Raw genomic sequence first — 27,714 nt, forward strand, 5'->3', positions numbered from 1 at the left:
CAGCTCAGAGAAGGAAGGGCTGAGCCCAGCCCTGACAAGGCAAAGTTCCTTTACAGCTTCTCCCTGGGCCTCCTCCTACAATTGGCGCACCCCCCAGATGGGGGTGCCCTCCTGCTGCTGTCTAGTGTTCCATTCTTCACTTCACTCAGCCGACAACTCCCCCCAGTGGCATGTTACCTCAGCTTATATAGGAGGCCCTGCCAATACTGTAGTGATCGGGTATATTATTATATACTGAGTGATATGATGTAGTATCGTTAGTAAGTACTCTTCCGCAGCAACCCAATTCTTCCAGAGAGATGCACTTTATTGACTTCCAACACAGAACAAAGTCCAAAGTCCACAGATGACAGAAAAATCCGACAGAGTAGATATAATTCAGAACCCCATGTTCATAGGTCTGTGTGCATACACAGACAAGCCTCACCTCAAACCTATAGACTGAATGCCGTGTTATATTCACTAAATATTGAATGGCTGAGCAATTTGATTGGCCGTTTCAATTTAGGACTTTGATTAGCTTTAGTCTTTCAAACAGACAACAACTCCCAGCCGTGAACAGCTGTAGTCATAAACCGCCCCAATTTGCACTCCCGCATATCAACATCAACAAGTCCTTAGATATGTGTAATTAGATTAGATTAACAGATACCAGCTGAATACCCTTTTGAGCCCTTGGAATACCTACATTATTCTTGCATATTAATATCAACAAGTCCCCTTAGATATATTAGCACCACAGGAGGGAGCCTCCGCTAGGCCAACCCAAAACACTCCTTGATCCCATTGTTACCCCCTCAAGTCTAATTACCATCAATAAATACTTCTTCTATGGTCCTTTAAACAATGTACCCTTTGAAATATTCAATTAGGTTAACAGCCCATACCTTACACCCCTAGGTAGACTTGCATAAGACCAACACATCAAAGGGTCTTCAGCTGTTATATTAAAATTGAGTTGGCTTGGACAATTTCTGCTCAACCCATACTCCAATACAATATTATACATAAATTGGCCAACATATTACAACAAATACCAGTTGGGGATTGGTCAGGGCTCCCACATGAGCTGCCTGTCACTCCAGTTCCAGGCCCTGCCACTCTTCCAGAACATTCTCCCTGGAAGCAGGGGAGGCACCTTAGAACTAGATCACGGGTGGTCACACCCACTGCTACTCTAACCATTCCCAGTCCCCAGATCAAAATAGACAGGCCTAGCTTGCAGCATAATCCTGTCTAAATTTACCTGTGCTGACAGTCTATTTAACAAAAATCCTGTTACTAGCACCTACCTTTTAGTAGAGGGTGCTACATACAGACTGGTTTTACCGTTGTGGGTTTTAGTAACACGTTAAAGATTTAAAAATATTAAACATTACTTTTTCAACTGCAATACCATGTTAAGGCTTTTGTGAGATTTTGGAGATTGGATTTAAACATACTTTAACTATGTAACTGTACTGATACACTATCACTGTTTTATTATATTCATATAATATACAGTATTTTAGACATAAAAGTACTTAAACTTCAACCAGCATGCTAGTAATTTTCTTTATAGAATCTATACAATGCCATACAAAAAACACAATATATCAGTCTCATGGATCAATAAAGAGATCTTTTTGGAGTGAAACTAACTGGCCATTAAATGAGACTTGTCAGCTAAGAATTGCAAATGTAAGTGTGCAATATGACCCAAATTGTATGAGAGGTGTTTTTAAGAAGAGCAAGGTGGTTGTCAAGGTTATCTTTAAGCCTTATCAGGTTAAAGTGAAATTGTTACTCCTTTTATATTCCACCCAAGGGACCCATAAGAACTAATTTGCATAGCTCATGTCTGCTACAATTACCACCAAGTGTTCCACAGAATGGGTATGTTCCCATCTATGCTAAAACAAGGTGATGCAATTTCCTTTTAGAAACCACTAAAACATGCAAACAAATTGCAACATTCCATTTTACAGTTTTTATTATGTGAGAATAGTACTTTGAGATTTATATAATTAATAAGATGCAGTAAACTAAAAGACAGGCCAAGAAAGAAATATTTGTGAAGCCCACAATACTATATTACTGCTATCCACACATATCACAATTATTTTGGCTAAATACAAAATGATTTGCTGTATATAGGATTACTCAGTAAATCAATACAAGAAGTAATAGAGATGTACATAGAAAACCATCAGATATCAGTTTCCTGAAGCCATCTGTGAATGATTCTTTCAAATTGGTTGCTATGAATTACTGCACTTTGTACATTTATTGTCTTTCCAGTCATGTCTGGTAACGTAGGATTATTCAGTAAAATCAATAACAAAATACGTTCACTTAAATACATGCACATACAAATTTTGATTCAAATCTTTTCATCATAGAGAACATGTAAACGCATACAAACATAGCATCAATTTTTCATTCCATTCATGTTAAATGGAAAATGTTCCCCCCAGCTTAAGTTTTCCCTTACAATTTAAGAGTTTTGTATAGTTTTATCTAAGTGCCATACATTTAAAGTGGTCCCATACTGAAGGTTTTGCACTCATATAGGGTACATATGGAAAGTTTAATGCATACTGCAACTTGTAAACTTGTGTTTTTTATGTATTTGGCATTTTTCCCTTAACCCCCTAAATGCCTCTCTGTTATCCTATGGGTCCATGCACACATAGGCATTTAGAGGAGTCTAGAGGCAGGAGCTTTTAGAGGTAGAAATCTGAACGCACCAAAACTGCGTTCAGAATAGGAACTTTCGGGCATAAAAAAGTTGAACATGCCTAAACACCTTTTGCATTTAGTTGCGTTAGCATTTAGGCACAGTTTTACAGTTTACTGAATTGTTTTTTGATGATGATGACAATCCAGGAAATCCTGTGTGTACAGGATTTCCTGTGACCGTGCCCTGCCCTGGTGTCCACACAGCTGCAAAAAGAGAGAAAGAGACACACACACACACACACAATGGCTAGGGATGTGAGCTCATCCCGGGTGACCGCAGCTGTACGACTGCATCCCCCAATTTTGGACGTGCGTGTCGTCAGTGAGGGTGGGGGCAAGAGATGAGCACACAAGCTGAGGAGAGAATAGTTTAACTACTTGGAGTACTCAGGCAGGAAGGAAACAGAATGATGTTTTCCTTGACCTGAATAATTCCTGAGTGACATTCTTCCGCAGCTTATATATGCTTCTGAGGAGCTTGATATGGACTGGGAGAAGCAATGCATATAATCTATGCCTTTGTGTTGGCCTCCAGAACAGCACAAAGGGGTGGTCTGCCACTGCCACTCGTTCCAGCTGCTCCTGGTGGAAGCTTTCTAGGCACTGGTCCTCCACACACGTGCCAATCTGCAAACATGGCATTCCCCTCTTCTTCCTGCTCTTGGCTCCATTGTGCATGGAAGAGGCCTCCTTGCGGGAATCCCGAGACCGAGACATCCTTCATATAGCCAATGCTCCATTGCAGACTTTTGATTCTTGCATCCCCCTGACCCAGTAGACTCCCATGTCAATGCATATGAATCACAGGTGAGCATACACCTATCCCAAAAGTACTATGGAAAAGTATTTCTTCTAATTGAAATACCTTGAACCAGATTGGGGTGGCATTTTCATCCAAATGTGTTTTCTGTCCAGGGTTGCTATGCAGTGGAAAACAGAGTCTTCTCCCAAAATGTATTAGCAACCTCTTCCCACATCTCTTCCATTGGCTGAGTCATAGCAACATTCTGTAACTCCTTCCACAGTGCCAAGCAGGTTTTACAAGTCAGTTTTGCCACCATACTTACACCCATAAGGTGAAAATGGTGTAAAGATTCAAAAGTTTGTCGAAACCTATAAATAACCATTTAAAAAAAATTGAATACCAAAAAAAAGGTAAAAAAAAATACCTTTTTTTCACACAAATATTTAAAAAATAAATAAATACAGTGACTTTTACATAACTACATACCTGAGTGTCGCCAGGAGACATTCCCCAGATGACACGCTCATCTTTATCTGGGTGTCTATGCAGGTTAGAAGGGGTCGCAGCCACTCCAGAAGATCAACTAGGGTACCAAGAGACATTCTTGTGAAGTTGAAGAATTTGTTGGTATAGTTCCGCAGCTCCACATACATGTTAGTGAAATATTGTGAAGATAAAAACTAAGATGTCACGGGATGGGTACAGTAGTGACAAACTGCTCTTCTCATCCAATTCTCTCTTTCTCACCCTCCACAACAGAATCAGCAGGAGTATTTTTTCAATCTTGTTGATGACTGGATCCATAATGAATGCAGCCAGAAAAGACAGATAGCTTTCTGTTAAACACAGTGCTCTCTCTGCTCTCACAAAACGGCTCCCAAAATTAATAATTAACTATTTTCCAGTGCATTGTGAGCATTTGAGAGTGAAAAATAACCTAGAGGATGGCATTTAGGAAACAATGCTTATAAACGCTGACGCTCTTTAATGGGAATAAACGCACATGCAAAACGCAGCTAAATGCATGTTTTTGGCAATGTTTTCCTGTCAGCATTTCTGGCATTCAGAAGGGCTTTTTCAAATGCCCTGTGTGCATGAGGCCTAATTAGTACCCTAAAAAAAAATCTATGTTTTGCCTTGAGCTCCTCTTAAAAAATAGCAGTGTTCTTCTTCACATATGACTGTTCCTAGGCACGCTTGTTCTGTAGCCTCTTAATGGAATATCTGCAGCGTGAAATCATCTAAGAAACTGTTGCCTTTTACTTCTAGACTTGTGAGATCTGGAGTGAGATTTGGTGTTGCTGTGCTGTTCTCCTAGCTGGTCAGAAATCTGTATGTGAAGACCTGAAATGCAAGCAGCTTCCTGTTTTGCTTCATGAATTCTTTAGATCCCTTCTTTCTCCACCTCACCTGTTGCCTTTTGATCATCACCCCACCAGTCATCAGATCATCAGTCGCCAATGTGGCAGCCGGGGGACCTGCTCTTCTACTAAGGTGGCCACCTCCACCCAGAGCCACAGTGTGAAGCTAGGCATGGTAAGTCAGTAATAAGGAAACAGATCAGCCGTAGGGAGCTTATAGATGAAAATGGTGGCTTGCTTGTTTGCTGTCTGCTTGCCTTTTATGTGTACAGCTTCCATAATATAGGTCATATTTAAAGAGAAAGTCATACAGTATATATTATTTAATCTACCTCCTTTTTTTCAAAAACATAATCTACTGTTATATTCTGATTATTTTAAACATCCCAATTTTACATTTGTATAATTTGCACTAATTTAGTTATGCCAAGCCAAAAACTTTTTAGGATACTTTTGGTCTATAGATTTAAATAGGAATACAAAAGCCAAATTACTTAGATATGGAGTTATAATTTAATACAATATCTTATGCTTTTGATGTAATAGTTGACCAACAGGCCATTCAAACAAATATATTAAACAGATATTGTATATCAAATATATTAAACAATAACTACAAAACTGTTGACAAAAATGTGTCATCCTAAAAATCTGTATGCATCCATCCATGGTATAAAGCAGCCTTCTACAATTAAAATGACTTTTTTGTTGTTGGTGCCATTGCTATAACTGATAATATTTACATTATATTTTGATTTGTTTTTTACACAATCATACCACCCTTTAATCAGACAAGCCCTTTAACATCACAAAATTATTTGCATAATATTTGTAACCCTAAATCTAATTTACAAAAATGGAAATACAAGTCCGGATACAAATTATATACAGTGGGGACGGAAAGTATTCAGACCACTCTTTGTTATATTGCAGCCATTTGCTGAAATCATTTGTGTTCATTTTTTTCCTCATTATTGTACACACAGCACCCCATATTGACAGAAAAACACAGAATAGTTGACATTTTTGCAGATTTATTAAAAAAGAAAAACTGAAATATCACATGGTCCTAGGTATTTAGACCCTTTGCTGTGACTCTCATATACAGGGGGTCCCCTAGTTACAAACATCCGACTTACAAACGACTCCTACTTACAAACGGAGGGAGACAACAGAAAGTGAGTGGAAATCTATCCCTAGGAAGGGAAATTCACTCCTGTAAGAGCTATTATGGGGAAAAGGTGTCTCCACTGATGCTTTATCACCAAGGCTTGTTTCCACAACAATCCAAAATTTTCAAAATCCAATTGTCATTGGGACAGAAAGTGAGGTGAAATCTTTTGAACAGGGGCACAGACAGCAAAACAAATGGGGTGTTAACTTCTCCCTATGCTATCCAAAAAGCTTAAAAATAGTTTTTTTGGCTGGAGCTACACTTAACAAATGTACCTGTTCTGACTTACAAACAGATTCAACTTAAGAACAAACCTACAGTCCCTAACTTGTTTGTAACCCGGGGACCCCCTGTATTTAACTCAGGTGCTGTCCATTTCTTCTGATCATCCTTGAGATGGTTCTATGCCTTCATTTGAGTCCAGCTGTGTTTGATTATACTGATTGTACTTGTTTAGGAAAGCCACACACCTGTCTATATAAGACCTTACAGCTCACAGTGCATGTCAGAGCAAATGAGAATCATGAAGTCAAAGGAACTGCCTGAAGAGCTCAGAGACAAAACTGTGGCAAGGCACAGATCTGGCCAAGGTTACAAAAAAATTCTGCTGCACTTAAGGTTCCTAAGAGCACAGTGGCCTCCATAATCCTTAAATCCTTAAATGGAAAACGTTTGGGACAACCAGAACCCATCCTAGAGCTGGCCATTCGGCCAAACTGAGCTATCACTGTGGCTGAGCTCCAGAGATGCAGTTGGGAGATGTAAGAAAAGTTGTAGAAAGTCAACCATCACTGCAGCCCTCCACCAGTTGGGGCTTTATGGCAGAGTGGCCTGATGTAGGCCTCTCCTCAGTGCAAGACAGTGCAAGACACATGAAAGCCTCATGGAGTTTGCTAAAAAAAACACCTGAAGGACTCCAAGATGGTGAGAAATAAGATTCTTTGGTCTGATGAGACCAATATATAACTTTTTGGCCTTAATTCTAAGTGGTATGTGTGGAGAAAACCAGGCACTGCTTATCACCTGTCCAATATAGTCCCAACAGTGAAGCATGGTGGTGGCAGCATTATGCTGCGGGGGTGTTTTTCAGCTGCAGGGACAGGACAACTGGTTGCAATTGAGGGAAAGATGAATGCGGCCAAGTACAGGGATACCCTGGATGAAAACCTTCTCCAGAGTGCTCAGGACCTCAGACTGGGCCGAAGTTTTACCTTCCAACAAGACAATTACCCTAAGCAAACAGCTAAAATAATAAAGGAGTGGCTTTACAACAACTCCGAGACTGTTCTTGAATGACCCAGCCAGATAGCTGACTTAAACCCAATTGAGCATCTCTGGAGAGACCTAAAAATGGCTGTCCACCAATGTTTGCCATCCAACCTGACAGAACTGGAGAGGATCTGCAAGGAGGAATGGCAGAGGATCCCCAAATCCAGGTGTGAAAAACTTGTTGCATCTTTCCCAAAAAGACTCATGGCTGTATTAGATCAAAAGGGTGCTTCTACTAAATACTGAGCAAAAGGTCTGAATACTTAGGACCATGTGATATTTCAGTTTTTCTTTTTTAATAAATCTGCAAAAATGTCAACAATTCTGTGTTTTTTTGTCAATATGGGGTGCTGAGGAAAAAAATGAACTTAAATGATTTTAGCAAAAGGCTGCAATATAACAAAGAGTGAAAAATTTAAGGGGGTCTGAATACTTTCCGTCCCCACTGTACATTATAGGAGATCTAGGGAGACTCGTATTTCAGGTGTTGTAAGTCTGTGTAACTTTTTTTTTATGTTCAGGTGTTAGACAGTTATTTCAGTCAGAAGGTGCAATAGTAAAAATGCCAAATATAGCACATGGAATGAAAGTGATTAGTTGCATATCCAGGTATACAAATCTTAAAGTGAGAACAAGAGGTAAGGATTGGTGAGATTGAGGAACGAGGAAAGAGAAGAAGACAGATAGGCAGGAGGGACAAGTATGAGGGGAATGAAGGCAAGGGCAAGGAGAGCGTGTTACTGGACATGACTTGTCTGGGCCATGTGTATCCAAATTGTTAAAATGTCAGTAGGGTTTGATTGGGTTTTGATTAGATACCATGTAATATTCCTTTTATCTTGGGTGATTGTGGGTAAGATCAATTTCTGGCTCACACAAGGATTTCTTTGGCTGCGGTGAAATATAGGATTTTTCACTTGACAGTAAATTCAGTTTCCTGCAGTACAGTACAGGACACAGACTTCTTTAAAGTGATTGTAAAGTCTCGTTTAAAAAAATAACAAACATTACGTTATACTTACCTCCTCTGTGCAGTTGGTTTTGCACAGAGGAGCCCAGATACTCCTCTTCTCGGGTCCCTCTCTGCTGCTCCTGGTCCCTCCCTCCTGTCAAATACCCCCACAGCAAGCAGCTTGCTATGGAGGCACCCTAGCTGAGTCACAGCCCCGTGTGTCTATTCAGACACAGAGCCCCGACCTGGCCCGCCCCCTCTCTCCCCTGATTGGTTAACTTTGATTGACAGCTGTGGGAGCCAATGGCGCCACTGCTGTGTCTCAGCCAATCAGGGGGAGAGTACCAGATGCCTAAGAGACTCGTGGACATCACTGGAGAGAGATGCGGCTCAGGTAAGAAATTGGGGGTTGCTGGGGAGGCTGCTACACACAGAAGGTTTTTATCTTAATGCATAGAATATATTAAGATAAAAAAACCTTCTGCTTTTATAACTGCTTTAAATTGTTACGATTGGGTTATATGCAGGCAACTTTCATATGATTGGCAAAAAAAAGAAAAACTGCAGGGAGATCGCCACATATATAATTCCTCCCACTCCCAGCCTCAGTTCCATAGCATGCAATAAGAAGATCGAAAGAACAGAGGGTAGGGTTCTGTGTTCTGTACTATACTCCCAGAAACAGATTTGGGGAAATCAAAAAATCCTATTTTTTCTGATAGTACAGTACAAAACACAGGCTTCTTTAACCACTTCCAGTCCGAAATACATATATTCGCTGATAGGTAAAATATATCTGGGTGGCTTTGCAGCACTTAGAAGGACCCCTCCCCAACCACCACCCAAGGTGGTTCCTGGGCTCTCCAGTTCCTCCAGGGAGCCCAGGACCACAGTAAGCAGCCGGGACAGCCTCCCACAGAGGAGATGGAGGAACATCTATTAAGTGATTTTCTCTGAGATGAATGAAGCCAGAAGCAACAAGGATTTTATCACTTTTTGGTTTTCAGAGCTGTGATTTCCTGGCTGTTACAGCCAGGGAAGCAGCTGATCAAACAAGAAATGTTTTTGATCAGCAGCTTTGAAAGACAGGGGAGACACCGGGGTCTAAAACACCCCTGATGTTTCCATAAAGAGTACTTGTCACCTACCCACTTGTGATAACGCTAAAGTTAAAGAAAAAAAAAACAACTAAATAAAAATATTTAAAAAAATGTAAAGCACTCCTGTCCCCTCATGCATACAGGCAAATGCAAAAATTGTTAGGTCCAGCACATACAGTGCCTTGCAAAAGTATTCACCCCCCCCCCCCCCTTGGCATTTTTTGTGTTTTGTTGCCTCACAACCTGGAATTAACATGGATTGTTTGAGGATTTGCATCATTTAATTTACAGAACATGCCCACAACTTTGAAGATTTTTTTTTATTATTGTGAAGCAAACAACAAATAGGACAAAATAACAGAAAAAGTCAATGTGCATAACTATTCACCCCCCTAAAGTCAATACTTTGTAGAGCCACCTTTTGCGGCTATCACAGCTCCAAGTCGCTTTGGATAAGTCTCTATGAGCTTGCCACATCTTACCACTGGGATTTTTGCCCATTCCTCCTTGCAAAACTGCTCCAGCTCCTTCAAGTTGGATGGTTTGCACTTGTGAACAGCAATCTTTAGGTCTGACCACAGATTTTCTATTGGATTGAGGTCTGGGCTTTGACTAGGCCATTCCAATACATTTACATGTCTCCCCTTAAACCACTCAAGTGTTGCTTTAGCAGTGTGTTTTGGGTCATTGTCCTGCTGGAAGGTGAACCTCCGTCCTAGCCTCAAATCACACACAGAGTGGTAAAGGTTTTGCTCAAGAAAATCCCTGTATTTAGCACCATCCAACTTTCCCTCAACTCTGACCAGTTTCCCAGTCCTGACTGCTGAAAAACATCCCCACAGCATGATGCTGCCATCACCATGTTTCACTGTGGGGGTGGTGTTGTTTGGGCGATGAGATGTGTTGGGTTTGCACCAGACATAACGTTTTCTTTGATGATCAAAAAGTTAAATTTTAGTCTCATCAGACCAGAGCATCTTCCTCCATAAATTTTGGGAGTCTCCCACATGCCTTTTTGCAAACTCAAAACGTGCCATTTTGTTTTTTGCTGAAATAACGGCTTTCTTCTGGCCACTCTGCCATAAAGCCCAACTCTATGGAGCGTACGGCTTTACGTCATCCTATGTACAGATACTCCAGTCTCTGCTGTGGAACTCTGCAGCTCCTCCAGGGTTACCTTAGGTCTCTGTGCTGCCTGTCTGATTAATGCCCTCCTTGCCGGTCTTTGAGTTTTGGTGTGCGGCCGTCTCTTGGCAGGTTTGCTGTTGTGCCATGTTTTGTCCATTTGATTATGATAGATTTGATGGTGCTCCTAGGGATCATCAAAGATTAGGATTTTTTTTAGAACCTAACCCTGACTTGTACTTCTCAACAACACTGTCCCTTACTTATTTGGAGAGTTTCTTGGTCTTCATGGCAGTGTTTGGTTAGTGGTGTCCCTTGCTTAGGTGTTGCAGCCTCTGGGGCCTTTCAAAAAGGTGTGTATATGTAATGATAGATCATGTGACACTTAGATTGCACACAGGTGGACATCATTTCACTAATTATGTGACTTCTGAAGGTAATTGGTTGCACCAGAGCTTTTTATGGGCTTCATAACAAAGGGGGTGAATACATACTCACATGCCAATTATCAGTTTTTTATTTCTGAAAAATAGTTGTATGTATATATTTTTCTAATTTTACTTCACCAACTTAGACTATTGTGTTCTGATCCATCACATATTATTCAGATTAAAAAAACATTGAACTAAAGGCTGTAATGTAAGAATACTTTTGCAAGGCACTGTATATATATATATATATATATATATATATATATATATATATATATATATATATATATATATATATATGTATATATATATATATACATACATACAGTATATATAAATATATGATGACTGCACCACACATGTGAGATATTGTCATGAACATCAGAGTAAGAGCATTCATTCTAGCTAGGGCCCTAATAATGATGAACGCTAACCTGAAAAGGCTTTTAAAGCTTCACATCTATGTACAATTTTAGGCACTGTAGTTTGTCGCCATTCCATGGGCAATTTTAAATCTTGACATGTTTGGTATTTACTTACTAGACAAAACATTACCTTTTATATCTTATATTTTACTGAGTATTTTATTGTGTTTATGTGTACTAAAATTAATTTAAGTTTATTTTTCCTGAAAATTTTGTTGATCACTTGAAAAGTTTGATAAACAGCTGAGCAAATATCATGTCACATAAAAACACAATTTTATTCTCAGGGGCCTCTGCTTTCATAAAATATATAATAATTGGGGGTTCTAAGTAATCTTCCAGCAAAAAATGCTGATTTTAACATGTATGTGAATCATTTGAAAATAGCCATTTTCGGGGAGAAGAGAGCCTTGGGCCTGAAGACAACTTTGTCCTTATGTTATATTAGGAAAGGCTACTTGAGGCCACTAACTTAAAGACTCAGAGTTGCTTTTGAGGAGTGAGACAATAAGACTGAGATCCCAAGGAGACGCTAAGGAACTAACAGAGGGAGAAATGCAAGTTACACCCTGAACAAAGGTCATAACTAGAGAGTGAGAAGACAAAGGACTCTGATACAGAATGGTCAAGGCCAATGTTTGTTCCTTAAAGTAGAGCTAAAGGCAAAACTTTTTTTATTTTGGATAGAGTAAGGCAGGGCTATAACCATTTTTTTTGCCATGTCCTATTGGGGTAATTTTCCTTTACTTCCAGTCTCATAGCCAAAACAGAAAGTGAAAGGAAGTCCCTCCATAGTGAGGGAATCTCTGGCTGTCACCAGAGCTAGTGCCTTTATTGGAAGATTTCTCTCTATTACTGTTCTAAGGACAAGCAAAACTGTGATATTTTCCTTCACTTTTGATAACAGTAAGCATGACGAATAGAGAGGGTGAATCTTTGTGATGGGGGCACAGGCAGCAATAAAAACTTCTCCACTCTGTCCAAAACAAAAAATACATTTTGCCTTTAATTATACTTTAATGGTACTCAAGGCCAAATGTTGGTCCAGATCCGACTGGAGGAAGTAAAGAATAGGTTCCATGAAAAACTCTGAAGTGACAGTTCCCCAACTCGCAGCAAGCAGAGTAGGCCTTCCAGGTGTGTTAGTAGATGCTACGAGAAGTCGACTACCTAGCCCCTAAAGGAAGTAGGGAAGACTAAATTTTAAAGGCCCTTGTCCCTCAGAACGATGCATTCAACAGCCATTGAATAGCAACACATAAGGTGCACTCTAGAGCTAAAAATTGTGACCGGTCAAAATGTAAACTTCCAGCCATCCTGGCTTTTACTGGACCACCGAGAAGGATGAACAGCGGTTTCAATACTCCCAAAGAGGAAAGCTGGACTTTGAACCCTGGGCTGAATGGTTAGAGGACTTCTACTTTGTACTTACTATATTGGTAGTAGGAATTAACTGGGGTTTGACCCTATGCTGGATTTATCCTCCACCCTGGGCATACCCCTGAAGTTGTCTTCAGAAAATTCAGTCTGCATGGCCCTGGACCTGTAAAGCACCCTGTGGCTAACTCTACACATTGCACTACATGCCAAAGGGAGCACCCAGAGCAGTTAACTCCTGTTCAGGAATCTGTCCACTCTCCTGGAAACAGTTTCCCTGCTCTCAGTCTTCATTGCAAGAAGGGAGCAGAGGGTAGTAGAGAAGGCACAGAGCTGTATGGCAGCACTGCAGATGTTCTATTTGGCAGTGTAAAAGGAGGCAAAGCAGGGTTTGCGTGGGAGCTATGTGCACACTTTCCTCCTGTTAGAAAAAAAATGTCAAATTTTTTATACATCTACTTGTATTAACATGGTCAGAAAGTGGTGGTGGTGGGGTCTAGGTTAGCGATCCAACCACTGTGCTAAGCAGCCAAGGCATAAATTTAAACAGGAACAAGTGCTTTGTGCACTGGGTCCACTGGGGGATTAAGATTTTTCATCTTCTGGCAATACAAAGCGGTTGTATGCACCTTTAGCACATTTTTACCTACAGGTAAGCCTATAATAAGGCTTACCTGTAGGTAAAATGAATATCTCCCAAACCTGTACGGTTTAGGAGATATTCACCTTGCATGCGGCCGCATGCACAGCGAAGGTTCCGGCAAAGGTCCGGCGTATCGTTCTGGAACTTGCCAGAATGGAGGGCTCCCGCGTGAATGTGCGGGAATGAAATTATCGCGGCTCCGGCCACTCACCCGGAGCCACTCACCCGGAAGAATCACTGAGGCAAAATGGCAGCACCCTCGGCGGTGACCGAGAGACGGTGCAGGGGCTTCAGTATATATATATATATATATATATATATATATATATATATATATATATATATATATACACACATACATACATATATATACACATATATATATACACATATATACACACACACGGCTCAAAATTGAGCTATTAGCCAGGCCTCAAGGGTTACTCGCCACCAGTTGCCCCACCAAACCCTTACCCTGCCCCCAACCTAATTCCGCCCCCAAATACGCCCTGATAAATTATCTCATGAAATGACACTTACATGTTTTATGCTGAATTAAGTTATAAAAATAAATATTAACAACAACTCCATCAGTGCCTATCAGTGCAGCCTCAACTGTGCCCAACAATGCAGCCTACCTGTATCCATCAATGCCACTTCATCTGTGCCCTTCAATGCCGCCTCACCTGTGTCCATCAATGCCGCCTCACCTGTGTCCACCAATGCAGCCTCACCTGTGTCCATCAGTGCAGCCTCACCTGTGTCCATCAGTGCAGCCTCACCTGTGTCCATCAGTGCAGCCTCACCTGTGTCCATCAATGCAGCCTCACCTGTGTCCATCAATGCAGCCTGCCTGTTTCCATCAATCCAGTCTACCTGTGCAGAGGAAGAGTGAGGAAAGCAGGTGGTCGGATTATCAGAGAGCGGGGGACATTGCTATAACAGCTTACATTTCAATTGCCGTGTGCTCCCACGCTCACCGTCACATACAGCCCAGGATTGGATGGGTGATCTGTCTATCAAAGTATTGGTGCCAGGAGGCAGGGCTGTATGTGATGGCAAGTGCGGGGAACACACAGTAATTTAAATGTAGACTGTTACAGCGATGTCCCTGCTCTCTGGTAATCTGGCCGCCTGCTCTCCCCCCATCCTCGCTCCCAGGCAGCCCATGCTCGCCAGCCCTCATTTTCCAGTAGAAAATTTGAGGTCTGTGTATATATCACACACACACACAGTATCTTACAAAGTGAATACACTCCTCACATTTTTGTAAATATTTAATTATATCTTTTCATGTGATACCACTGAAGAAATGACACTTTGCGTATCTAGTGAAAATGGCGCCTATGGCAAGCACTGAAACTGCCCCCCTGTCAAAACATTTGAAACCCATCTTTCAGATAACCTTAACAAAAAAAAAGGGAAAAAACTACAAGTCAAGCTCTTTAATCTTTCAATTAACAAATTATGGATTGGCTCCGATGAGCTGCACTAATAGGCACTGATAGGCATCACTGATGAGCTGCACTCATAGGTAGCACTGATGCGCTGCTCTGATAGGCAGCACTCATGGGCACTGATAGGCAGCACTCATGAGCTGCACTGATGGGCACTGATTGGCAACACTGATGAGCTGCACTGATAGGCAGCACTGATGGGCACTGATTTGCGGCACTTATGGGCACTGATGAGGCAGCACTAACATTGATAGGTGGTACTGATGAGTTGCACTGATGGGCACTAATAGGTGGCACTGATAGACGACACTGATGAGCTGCACTGATAGGTGGCACTGATAGGCGACACTGGCACTGATAGGTGACACTGGCACTGATAGGTGGCACTGATGAGCTGCATTGATAGGTGGCCCTGATAGGTGACACCGGTACTGATGAGCTGCACTGATAGGTGGCACTGATGGGTGACACTGGCACTAATAGGTGGCACTGATAGGTGACACTGGTACTGATAGGTGGCACTGGCACTAATGAGCACTGATAGTAGGCCTAGGAGGCACTGACAGTCCCTCCACCTGCCCTCCCTCCCAAACAGTTAACCCACTTCAGCCAGAGCCAGTACACTGAGCTGCACTTAGTGTACAGTCACTACTTTACAAAGTGTAATTTCTTCAGTATTGTCACATGAAACGATATAATAAAGTATTTGCAAAAATGTTAGGGGTGTACTCACTTTTGTGAGATATTGTATTTTATATATATGTATATATATATATATACACATACATATATACATACATATATACACACACATACATGGGCGTATACATACATACACACATACAGCGGATATAAAAAGTCTACACTCCCCTGTTAAAATGACAGGTTTCTGTGAAGTGAGAAAAATGAGACCTATAAACTGTACAACTCAATTGAAAAACAAACTGAAATCTTTTAGGTGGAGGAAAGTAAAAATAAAAAAAATAAAATAATATGGTTGCATAAGTGTGCACACCCTTAAATTAATGCTTTGTTGAAGCACCTTTTGATTTTATTACAGCACTCTGTCTTTTTAGGTATGAGTCAGCATGGCCCATCCTGACTTGGCAATATTTGCCAACTCTTTTTTGCAAAAACATTCCAAATCTGTCAGATTGCGAGGACATCTCTTGTGCACAGCCCTCTTCAGATCACCCCACAGATTTTCAATTGGATTCAGGTCTGGGCTCTGGCTGGGCTATTCCAAAACTTTAATCTTCTTCTGGTGAAGCCATTCCTTTGTTGATTTGGATGTATGCTTGCGGTCATTGTCATTCGGTCATTGCTGAAAGATGAAGTTCCTCTTCATGTTCAGCTTTCTAGCAGAAGCCTTATGCCGTGTACACACGAGCGGACTTTATGGCAGACTTTGCCCGGCGGACGGGATTTCATCAGACAATTCGATCGTGTGTGGGCTCCAGCGGACTTTGTTTTCTCAAAAGTTGGATGGACTTAGATTTGAAACATGTTTTAAATCAATCCGTCGAACTCGAGTCTGGTCGAAAAGTCCGCTCGTCCGTATGCTAGTTCGACGGACAAAAAGCCACGCTAGGGCAGCCATTGGCTACTGGCTATGAACTTCCTTGTTTTAGTCCGGTCGTACGTCATTACGTACGAATTCGACGGACATCGGTGGATTGTGTGTAGGCAAGTCCGTTCATTCAGAAAGTCCGTCGTAAAGTACGTTGAAAAGTCCACCGGGCAAAGTCTGCCGTAAAGTCCGCTCGTGTGTACGCGGCATTAAGGTTTTGTGCCAATATAGACTGGTATTTGGAACTGTTCATAATTCCCTTAACCTTGACTAAGGCCTCTGTTCCATCTGAAGAAAAACAGCCCCAAAGCATGATGCTGCCACCACCATGCTTCACTGTGGGTATGGTGTTCTTTTGGTGATGTGCGGTATTGTTTTTGCACCAAACATATCTTTTGCAATTATGGACAAAAAGTTCAACCTTGGTTTCATCAGACCAGAACACATATTTCCACATGATTTTGGGAGACTTCAGATGTGTTTTTGCAAAATTTAGCTGGGCTTGGATGTTTTTCTTCGTAAGAAAAGGCTTCTATCTTGCCACTCTACCCCATAGCCCAGACATAACAAGAATACTAGAGATTGTTGTCACATGTACCACACAGCCAGTACTTACCAAATATTCCTGCAGCTCCTTTAATGTTGCTGTAGGCCTCTTGGCAGCCTCCCTGACCAGTTTTCTTTTCGTCTTTTCATCAATTTTGGAGGGACATCCGGTTATGGTAATGTCACTGTTGTGCCATATTTTATCCACTTCATGATGACTGTCTTCACTGTAATCCATGGTATATCTAATGCCTTGGACATTTTTTGGTACCCTTCTCCTAACTGATACCTTTTAACAATGAGATCCCTCTGATGTTTTGGAAGCTCTCCGCAGACCATGGCTTTTGCTGTAGGATGTGACTAAGAAAATGTCAGGAAAGACCTCCTAGAACAGCTAAACTTTATTTGGGGTTAATCAGAGGCACTTTAAATGATGGCAGTTGTTTACTGACTCCTATTTAACATGAGTTTGAATGTGATTGCTTAACTCTGAACACGGCTACATCCCCAGTTATAACAAGGTGTGCACACTTATGCAACCACGTTATTTTCTTTTCTTTATTTTTTTTATTTTTGCTTTCTCCCTCTAAAAGATTTCAGTTTGTTTTTAAATTGAGTTGCACAGTTTATAGGTCTAATTAAAGGTAAAAAAAAAAGTTCTAAAATGATTTATGTTTGTCTCATTGTTTTACATCACACAAAACTGACATTTTAACAGGAGTGTGTAGACTTTTTATATCCACTGTATATATATTTTATATTTTGATTTAAGCAGTTTAACCTTAAGCTGCGTAGGGTGTTTTTCACTGTCAGGGCAGTAAGGATGTGGGACTCTCTTCCACAATTGGTGGTGTTGGCAGGAAGTATGGATAGTTTCAAAAGACCCTTGGACGTGCATTTTATCGAACACAATATACAGGGATATGGGAAATAATTATCCACACAAAGGCTTCACGTACACTGCTGGTGGTAAACGGAAGTTTAGGAGCAGCTGGGCATTTTCTCCAGCTGTCCCTGAACTCTCCTCTACATTATCTTATCAGTATATGTACACAAGGTCGTTTATAGTAGTTTTTAGGCAGTTGAGTTTAGAAGCATTTTTTGGAAAGCAAAAATGTTCAGAGGCATTTGAAACGCCAAACGCCTATAACAGCTTGTAAACGCATTTAGCTGCATTTCGTTTACAGGCATTTTTCATTTTTAACTATTTGAAAAAAAAAAAAAAAAACACTTCTAAAAGCAAACATGGCTAAACGTGGCATGCAAATGCGGCAAAACTGCTGTTTTTAAATATCGTTTACGATCTGTCCCGTTAAATCGTTCAGGGGAGGTTGTAAAATGTCCCGTGTACATTAAGCCAAACACACACACCAACATAGGTTGAACAGGATGGACTATTGTCTTTATTCAACCTTACCAACTGTGTAACTATGATTTACACTAACACTTACCATAGTCTGTGTTTTCAGGTTCCCAGCAGTTTGAAGGCCAGAAATATGGAGCCTAGAAAGACATTTAATTAAATAACTGTCAAACTATTTGTGTTTGCATCATTATTAGATCATCTAAGAGAGCAGATAATTCAGGTTGAAAAGAAGTATTTTGCAAATTATGAAGAAGGTGTACACAAACTAACAAGACAAGGTTAGTGGATGGTTAATAGTCCTTGTAGTGATGTTCAACTTTTTTTATCAATAGGAGATCAATGTCTGATATCTCTAACCCCCCCATGTGTCATCTTTGCTACTGTTTTATTGCTACAAAAACTATATTCTATACAAGTCAAAATTTTACAATGAAGCTGGTCAGTGGGCTCCCTCTCATCCTTAGTGATAGTGATATTAAAGTGACATTGTGTAATATTAAAGGCTCTCTTTTTTTTTTTTAACTAACAAACATGTTATACTTAAATGTTCTGTGCAGTGGTTTTGTACAGAGCACCTCCGATCCTCCTCCTCTCAGTGCACAGAATGCATGAAGGCAAAAAACCTTGAGTCTTTACAACCACTTTATTGAAACCTTTACATACTTACTCTAGCAAAATAATGTTGGTATGTATTTTTTTTCCTTTTCATTAGATGTCCCAAAAAATCTAACATTTACACTGTAAAAAATGTGAACAAATATTTGGGCACTCCAAAATAGAGTCCCTGGAAATCCAGTACAAAACTAGATCAAATCTCAAAAAGTCATGGCCTAGGGAATAATGCCAACCACAGTCAGTATATGCATCACATAGGGGTATATATATATATATATATATATATATATATATATATATATATATATATATATATATATATATATATATATATATTAATATACACACAGTATCTCACAAAAGTGAGTACACCCCTCACATTTTTGTAAATATTTTATTATATCTTTTCATGTGACAACACTGAATAAATGATACTTCGCTACAACGTAAAGTAGTGATTGCACAGCTTGTATAACAGTGTAAATTTGCTGTCCCCTCAAAATAATTCAACACACAGCCATTAATGTCTAAACTGCTGGCAACAAAAGTGAGTACACCCCTAAGTGAAAATGTCCAAATTGGGCCCAAAGTGTCAATATTTTGTGTGGCCACCATTGTTTTCCAGCACTGCCTTAACCCTCTTGGGCATGGAGTTCACCAGAGCTTTACAGGTTGCCACTGGAGTCCTCTTCCACTCCTCCATGACGACATCACGGAGCTGGTGGATGTTAGAGACCTTGCGCTCCTCCACCTTCCATTTGAGGAAGCCCCACAGATACTCAATAGGGTTGAGGTCTGGAGACATGCTTAGCCAGTCCACCACCTTTACCCTCAGCTTCTTTAGCAAGACAGTGGTCATCTTGGAGGTGTGTTTGGGGTCGCTATCATGTTGGAATACTGCCCGCGGCCCAGTCTCCGAAGGGAGGGGATCATGCTCTGCTTCAGTATGTCACAGTACATGTTGGCATTCATGTTTCCCTCCATGAACTGTAGCTCCCCAGTGTCGGCAGCACTCATGCAGCCACAGACCATGACACTCCCACCACCATGCTTGACTGTAGGCAAGACACACTTGTCTTTGTACTCCTCACCTAGTTGCCACCACACACGCTTGACACCATCTGAACCAAATAAGTTTATCTTGGTCTCCTCAGACCACAAGACATGGTTCCAGTAATCCATGTCCTTAGTCTGCTTGTCTTCAGCAAACTGTTTGCAGGCTTTCTTGTGCATCATCTTTAGAAGAGGCTTCCTTTTGGGATGACAGCCATGCAGACCAATTTGATGCAGTGTGCGGCGTATGGTCTGAGCACTGATAGGCTGACCCCCCACCCCTTCAACCTCTGCAGCAATGCTGGCAGCACTCATATGTCTATTTCCCAAAGACAACCTCTGGATATGACGCTGAGCACGTGCACTCAACTTCTTTGGTCGACCATTGCGAGGCCTGTTCTGAGTGGAACCTGTCCTGTTGAACCGCTGTATGGTCTTGGCCACTGTGCTGCAGCTCAGTTTCAGGGTCTTGACAATCTTCTTATAGCCTAGGCCATCTTTACGTAGAGCAACAATTCTTTTTTTCAGATCCTCAGAGAATTTTTTGCCATGAGGTGCCATGTTGAATTTCCAGTGACCAGTATGGGAAAGTGAGAGCGATAACACCAAATTTAACACACCTGCTCCCCATTCATACCTGAGACTTTGTAATACCAATGAGTCACATGACACCGGGGAGCGAAAATGGCTAATTGGGCCCAATTTGGACATTTTCACTTAGGGATGTACTCACTTTTGTTGCCAGCAGTTTAGACATTAATGGCTGTGTGTTGAGTTATACAAGCTGTACACTCACTACTTTACATTGTAGCAAAGTGTAATGTCTTCAGTGCTGTCACATGAAAAGATATAATAAAATATTTTCAAAAATATGAGGGGTGTACTCACTTTTGTGAGTTACTGTGTATATATAATATATATATATATATATATATATATATATATATATATATATATATATATACACACACTACTATCCTCTGTAGACCAAAAAATTGTATTGCACATTCATAAAATGCAGACTGCAGTGCAGAGCCTGGGATATGTCACAGAAAACTGTCTGTATAACGCACATGACTACAAGAAAAATCTGCAACATTTCAAGTCTTTTCAGTCATGGTAACAATCCAGACAAAGATATGGTTTAATCTACTTAAATGGCCAACAATGGATCAGGGTTGCCAACTGCCAATAAATTTACTGACAGTTTGTAAAAATCAGTGATTTTTTTACAACTGTCAGTAAATATCAGGGGCTGATAATTTCATGCTGTGTTGACTTTTTAAGTGTAAATCAAGCAAATTACTTTGTTATAGGTATTGTCAGTGTTTCCATATCATGTTTATGCTGTTCAAATATTCACTGTGTTATGCCCAGTACACACGGTCGGACTTTGTTCGGACATTCCGACAACAAAATCCTAGGATTTTTTCCGATGGATGTTGGCTCAAACTTGTCTTGCATACACACGGTCACACAAAGTTGTCGGAAAATCCGATCGTTCTGAACGCGGTGACGTAAAACACGTACGTCGGGACTATGAACGGGGCAGTGGCCAATAGCTTTCATCTCTTTATTTATTCTGAGCATGCCTGGCACTTTGTCCATCGGATTTGTGTACACACGATCGGAATTTCCGACAACGGATTTTGTTGTCGGAAAATTTTATCTCCTGCTCTCCAACTTTGTGTGTCGGAAAATCCAACGGAAAATGTCCGATGGAGCCCACACACGGTCGGAATTTCCGACAACACGCTCCGATTGGACATTTTCCATCGGAAAATCTGACCGTGTGTACGGAGCATTAGTCTTCAATAGGAGTTCTGTAATTTCTCAGGTTGCCAGTAAAAAATGTGCTCCGCCAGTAAATTTCCTATGTTTTGTCAGTACAAAAATCCTGTGGGAGGTTGGCAACCCTGCAATGGATATTGTTTCAAATTTATAGTGTTTTCCTGGAATTAAGGGACAGTAGACAGAAATGGCAAGCCGATATAATGTATTCCCAACCTGGCAATTTGGACACTCCAAAAACAGACTTTAACAATCAAGGTTCCCAAGGCAAAAGTAATGCACCAGTAATTTAGAACATGTGTAGCCGGGTGCTGGCTGTCTTGTGCGATCTCCCACCTGCACCCCCTACTGCATAGAAAGACAGAGCAGCAGCAGAAGGCAGCGTGTGTCTGTGTGATAGTCATTCCTCATCCACTGCTCGCTCTGTCTTCTCCCTCCGAGTATGCCGCTCTTTGGCCAATCAGCAGAAGAAGGTCACACAAGCTGCAATGCACCCTGGGATATGTAGTTTTGTGGTAGGATTGCTGCACTGTGTGGGATGGCTGCCAAACTATAAATCCCAATAAACTATGGGACCCAGGAGGAGTCATTGATGATTTTTGTTGAACTGTCCGGGAAAGGTTGTGGCTTTTTGGCACTGAGAGGGAGAGAGTGAGGGGACCACTGGCTGCATGCTGATTTACTGGCGTTTGTTGGAGGCTTCATAGAGAGAGACCGGGGGGCGCTTCTGCCACGGACATCTGCAGCTGTTGCCTGAGAACTGGTTAAAGGGTTATCTACCTATTGCCAACACTACTTACAGAGACTGAGTTGTTGAGACCAGGACACCAACTGCACACTGCACATACCACAGCTTCACACAGCACCTCCATCAAATCAATACTGCATCCATACCAGCATTACACTGAACTGCCACTGCTTCTGACTTGCATCTACTCTGCATCTGTGCAATAACTATTCTGCACCTAAAGTACCCACTTACAGCATGCAGGTGTATTATGACTGTTGTTAAGTGCACCAACACTTCATATAGGGTCCCAACAATAGCTGGCATAAGAAATACACTATGGACTGCCCTGTCACATAACCTGGCCACAAATCCCCCCACCCGCTCCCTACCCCCCCCCCCATATCCATTTGTGTCATTTCAAATACTCACAATGTTCACCAGACAGTTTTAGGCCTAACATAGCTGCCATTAGTGCACCCCGGCAGTATAGCATCAGTGGTTGATAGTTCAAGTCAAATTACTGTTCACTGCAGCACTTCAAGTGCCGTTGTTACTGTTTGTGCTGATCTGGATGGCAAGTGTCATCCTTTGCCTTGTCCTTTTTGCTAATTACTCTGCATACCAAAGTGGTTTTACCATTGTTATCAATTTACTTTTCTTTCCTTTGCTTGCCTTGTTACTAACTTTGTTGGGTGACAATATATTAAGTTTGCCTTTATTACAGGCAGTCCCTGGGTTACAAACAAAATAGGGTCTGTAGGTTTGTTCTTAAGTTGAATTTGTTTGTAAGTCGGAACATGTACATTTTTAAGTGTAGCTCTAACCAAAAAAAAAATTGTTAAGCTTTTTGGATAGCATAGGGAAGTGTTAACACCCCTATAACATTTGTTTTGCTGTCTTTGCTCCTGTTCAGAAGATTTCACCTCACTTTCTATCCCTATGACAATTGGATTTTGAAAATTTTGGGTTGTTGTAGAAACAAGGATTGGTGCTAAAGCTTCAGTGGAGACACCTTTTTCCCCATGATAACTCTTACAGGAGTCAATTTCCCTTCCTAGGGGTAGGTATCCTCTCACTTCCTGTTGTCTCCCTCCATTTGTAAGTAGGAGTCGTTTGTAAGTTGGATGGGGACCGCCTCAAACGGGGACCGCCTGTAATTAATTTGGTGCCTGTTTCTTTGAAATAGCATTATTGATGGGTGCTTACAGTTACTGTCAGTGATTTTCTGTGACATTGTGTGCTTGTGCACTCAGCCTGGTGTGTCGGGGGGCTGAGAGAATTTTGAGACAAAGAACAGAGGACCCATACTAAACAGCAGCTCATTTGGGGGTTGAGCTACACATGTAAGGTTTGATGCTCAGAATCTGTAGATACAGTCAAAAATGACTGAGGGTTTGTTAGGTTTGGCAGCACACTGACCTAAACCTAAATTGGCAGCTCCCAGCAACATTACGTTTTGTTTTTGTAGGTCGAAGCCCAGAGGTGCATTACCTACATGTTTAGCATGGTTTTCTCCAGAGGGCTATATGCTACAGTATGTGTAACACAAGGTTAAATCTTTGGAGGTAGAATGAACTTTTATTTGAAGGCAAATCCCTGGAGGTGAATGACATTTACTTACAATTTTAAATGACTTATTTTGACCTAAAAAATGTAAGCAACTTAGCTGGCTGTCAGTAGATATGGTGTGCTAGCTTTTTGCTCAGGTTAAAAATTCAGCTTCCTTTGTTGTAATGGAGAATACATTATGAAAATAAAGGCCAGGGCAGGAGCTTGAAGAAATATATAATGGAAATCAGGATCGTATAACTTACTTAGGTGTCCGTTTATGAAGCAGTGAAGAAATTTCACTCCTCCATTCTCAGGCATTCACAGAGGAGATCGTTCTCCTCTGGATGCCAGTTTATGAAGCTTTGTAGATCGATCCTCCTTTGGAGGAGCGAAGCGATCTACAAACGCTTCAAACAGTGGAGAACGGCCCCGGATACTAAAATTTAGTGAGACTTTATGAGATTACAGTACCAGAAATTCACCGATTTTTTTTTTTTATTGTCATACTCTAGTAAACTCTTCAGGTTCCATATACAACTAGCATGCCCAAAAAAAAAAAAAAAGGGACGATCTGTCGTCCGATTTTTGGATCGTGTGCACGGGGCATTAAGTCTGTTCTTGGCTAGATCTATGCAGAATTGAATATCTTTGTGACATTCCCCCTTCCCTCTAACCCCCCCAACTCCCTTCCTTTAACCCCTCCCCCCAACTCCCTTCCCTTAACTCCTCCCCATCTTTTTTTTTTCTTCCTTTCTGTCTGTTCTTCTTCCTGTCTCTCGTTTCATAATCTGCTCTTGGTTTCTTGCTGCTGCTAGGCCGTATATATATATATATATATATATATATATATATATATATATATATATATATACACACACACACACACACATAATTTAGGGTCCATGCACACTGGCTTCAAAAATGCTGCTTCTACATACAGGAGTTTTGCATTTTGCCTGTAGAAGCAGCCCAATGTTATCCTCTCCATGCATATTAGGATGTTTAGAGGCATATCTTAACCACTTAAAGACCGCCCACCGTATATGTACTACAGCAGGGTGGCTCTATTGCACAAAAAAACGTACCTGTACATTGTTTCATGCAATAGATAGTGTGAGCACGTGCACGCCAGCTGCACGCCAGGGGAGTGCGTGTGCAGGTCCCGCAGACTCAATGTCCACCGGCCACCCGTGATCGCTTCACAGAGAGGCAGAATGGAGATCTGCCTATGTAAACAAGGCAGATCCCCATGTTGACAGGGGAGGACACTGAGATTGTCTGTTCCTAGTGATCAGGAATAGTGATCTGTGTGTTGTCCCAGTGAGCCCATCCCTCACACAGTTAGAACACACACTGAGGGAACACAGTTAACCTTTTGATCGCCCCTAGTGTTAACCCCTTCCCTGCCAGTGTCATTTATACAGTGATCAGTGCATTTTTTTTTAGCACTGATCACTGTATTGGTGTCACTGGTCCCCAAAAAGTGTCACTTAGGGTCAGATTTGTACGCCGCAATGTTGCAGTCCAGCTAAAAATCACTGAACACCACTATTACTAGTAAAAAAATAAAAAATAAAAGTCTATAAACCTATCCCATAGTTTGTAGACATAATAACCTTTGCACAAACCAATCAATATACGATTATTGCGATTTTTTTTTAACCAAAAATATGTAGTAGAAAACATTGACCTAAACAGATGAATAAATTAGTTTTTTTATATTATAGCAGAAAGTAAAAAATATATATATATATTTTTTTCAAAATTGTTGCTCTTATTTTGTTTATAGCGCAAAAAAATAGGATTTTTATAACAGCTTACCTGTAAAATCCTTTTCTTTGAAGTACATCACGGGACACAGAGCCATAGTAATTACTATGTGGGTTATAGGCCACCTTCAGGTGATGGACACTGGCACACCCTAAGACAGGAAGTCCACTCCATATATAACCTCTCCCACTACTGGGGGTACCTAAGTTTTTGTAGCAAAGCAATACATGTGTATACCAGAAAGACGGGAGGGACCTTTGTGTCCCGTGATGTACTTAAAAAAAAAGGATTTTACAGGTAAGCTGTTATAAAAATCCTATTTTCTTAATCGTACATCACGGAACACAGAGCCATAGTAATTACTATGTGGGATGTCCTAGAGCAATGCCAACTGAGGGGAGGGAGACACAACAGAATTAGGGCAACATGAGACTAGAGGACTTATACTGCTGCCTGCAGCACACTATGCCCAAAGACGATATTCTATAAAATCTGGTAAATGTATGGACTGAAGACCAAGTTGAGGCCTTGCAGATTTGAACCATGGAAGCTTGGTGATGCACTCCCACGAAGCACTAACAGTCCTAGTGGAGTGCGCTTTTGATTTGAGAGGGTGGAATCCTCCTCTTTAAACCATGAGCCTGAACAGTTACTTGCTGAATCTATTTAGAAATAGTAGATTTTGATGCTGCCTGTCCTTTTTCTAGGACCTTCAGGCAACACAACAAAACATCCGTTTTTCGAATCTGAGCAGTCGCCTTCAAGCAGACCTTGAGTGCTCTCACCACATCAAGAGAATGTAGTAATCTCCCTTCCGTAGAACAGGGTTCTGGGAAAAATGAAGGTAGAACAATATCCTGGTTCAGATAAAAACTAAACACTACCTTCGGTAGAAAGTTAGGATGAGGACGAAATACTACCTTATCCTTGTGAATAATCAAATATGGCTCTTTACAAGAAAGAGCAGCCAACTCTGATACCCTTCTTGCAGAAGATATGGCTACCAGAATATTTGTTTCCTTGTCAAAAGGACCAAGGGAATATGCTGTATTGGCCCAAAAAGGCTGTTTCAGCAATGCCGACAGAACTAAATTCAAGTACCCAGGGTTCAGGGGTGACTTAACTGGAGGATTAAGCTGCGTTACCCCCTGAATAAGCTATGAACCAAAGAATGCAAAGCAAAAGGTTGTTGAAATAATACCGATAAGGCCAAAATCTGGCCTTTGATAATACGCAAGGCCAGATTCATTTCTAACCCCATCTACAGACGTCAAGAATTCTACCTATGACACACTTCCTGGGGTGCCAACCCCTGGACTCACAGCAGGAGACATATGCTTTTCAGACTCTATAATCTATGATTCTGGAAGCCAGCTTCTCTCCATTAACCAAGGTAAATACCACTGGACCTGACAGCCCACGCTTCTTCAGAATGTGGGTCTCAATAGCCAAACCGTTAAATTTAGCATTTGTAAGGTAGGATGGAATACCGGACCTTCCGAGAGAAGGTCTGGACGTGGTGGTAGGATCCATGAGTCCTCTAACGCCATCTTTATGATCTCTGCATACCAAGATCACTGATTTCCCTTCCTGCTTGATCATGCGAAGCAGTCGTGGAAGCAGCAGATTAGGAGGAAATGCATAAATCAGTGAGAACTGATTCCCCGGGAATACTAAGTCATCTGTTCCGCATTCTAGCGGATCACTTGTTCTTGACACAAAGATGTCGATTCTCTTGTTGAACCTGGATGCAAACAGATCTACGTCTGGGATCCCCATCTTCAGCACATTGCCAGGAAGATGGTGAAGGGAACATTCTCCCACGAACAACTGCTGGCGACTCAAGTAGTCCGCCTGCCAATTTTCTATTCCCGGAATTAAGACTGCTGATAGGCAAGGTACATTGTTTTCTGCCCAAGTTAAGATATGATTCACCTCTCTC

At 41.2% G+C, this 27,714-nt stretch overlaps 1 protein-coding gene across 2 annotated transcripts in view; it reads right to left on the reverse strand.

Moving 5' to 3' along the window:
• RGS6 (regulator of G protein signaling 6) overlaps window positions 1-27,714 on the reverse strand; it is a 905,069-nt gene that overhangs the window by 180,478 nt on the left and 696,877 nt on the right. For both annotated transcript variants that reach the window (XM_073609698.1, XM_073609699.1), the window contains exon 6: window positions 18,348-18,399. In XM_073609698.1, the coding sequence (XP_073465799.1) occupies window positions 18,348-18,399 (52 nt within the window). The remainder of the gene's footprint in view (window positions 1-18,347; window positions 18,400-27,714) is intronic.

This window comes from Aquarana catesbeiana, linkage group LG13, assembly GCF_042186555.1.
Source record: "Aquarana catesbeiana isolate 2022-GZ linkage group LG13, ASM4218655v1, whole genome shotgun sequence".
NCBI lineage: Eukaryota > Metazoa > Chordata > Amphibia > Anura > Ranidae > Aquarana > Aquarana catesbeiana.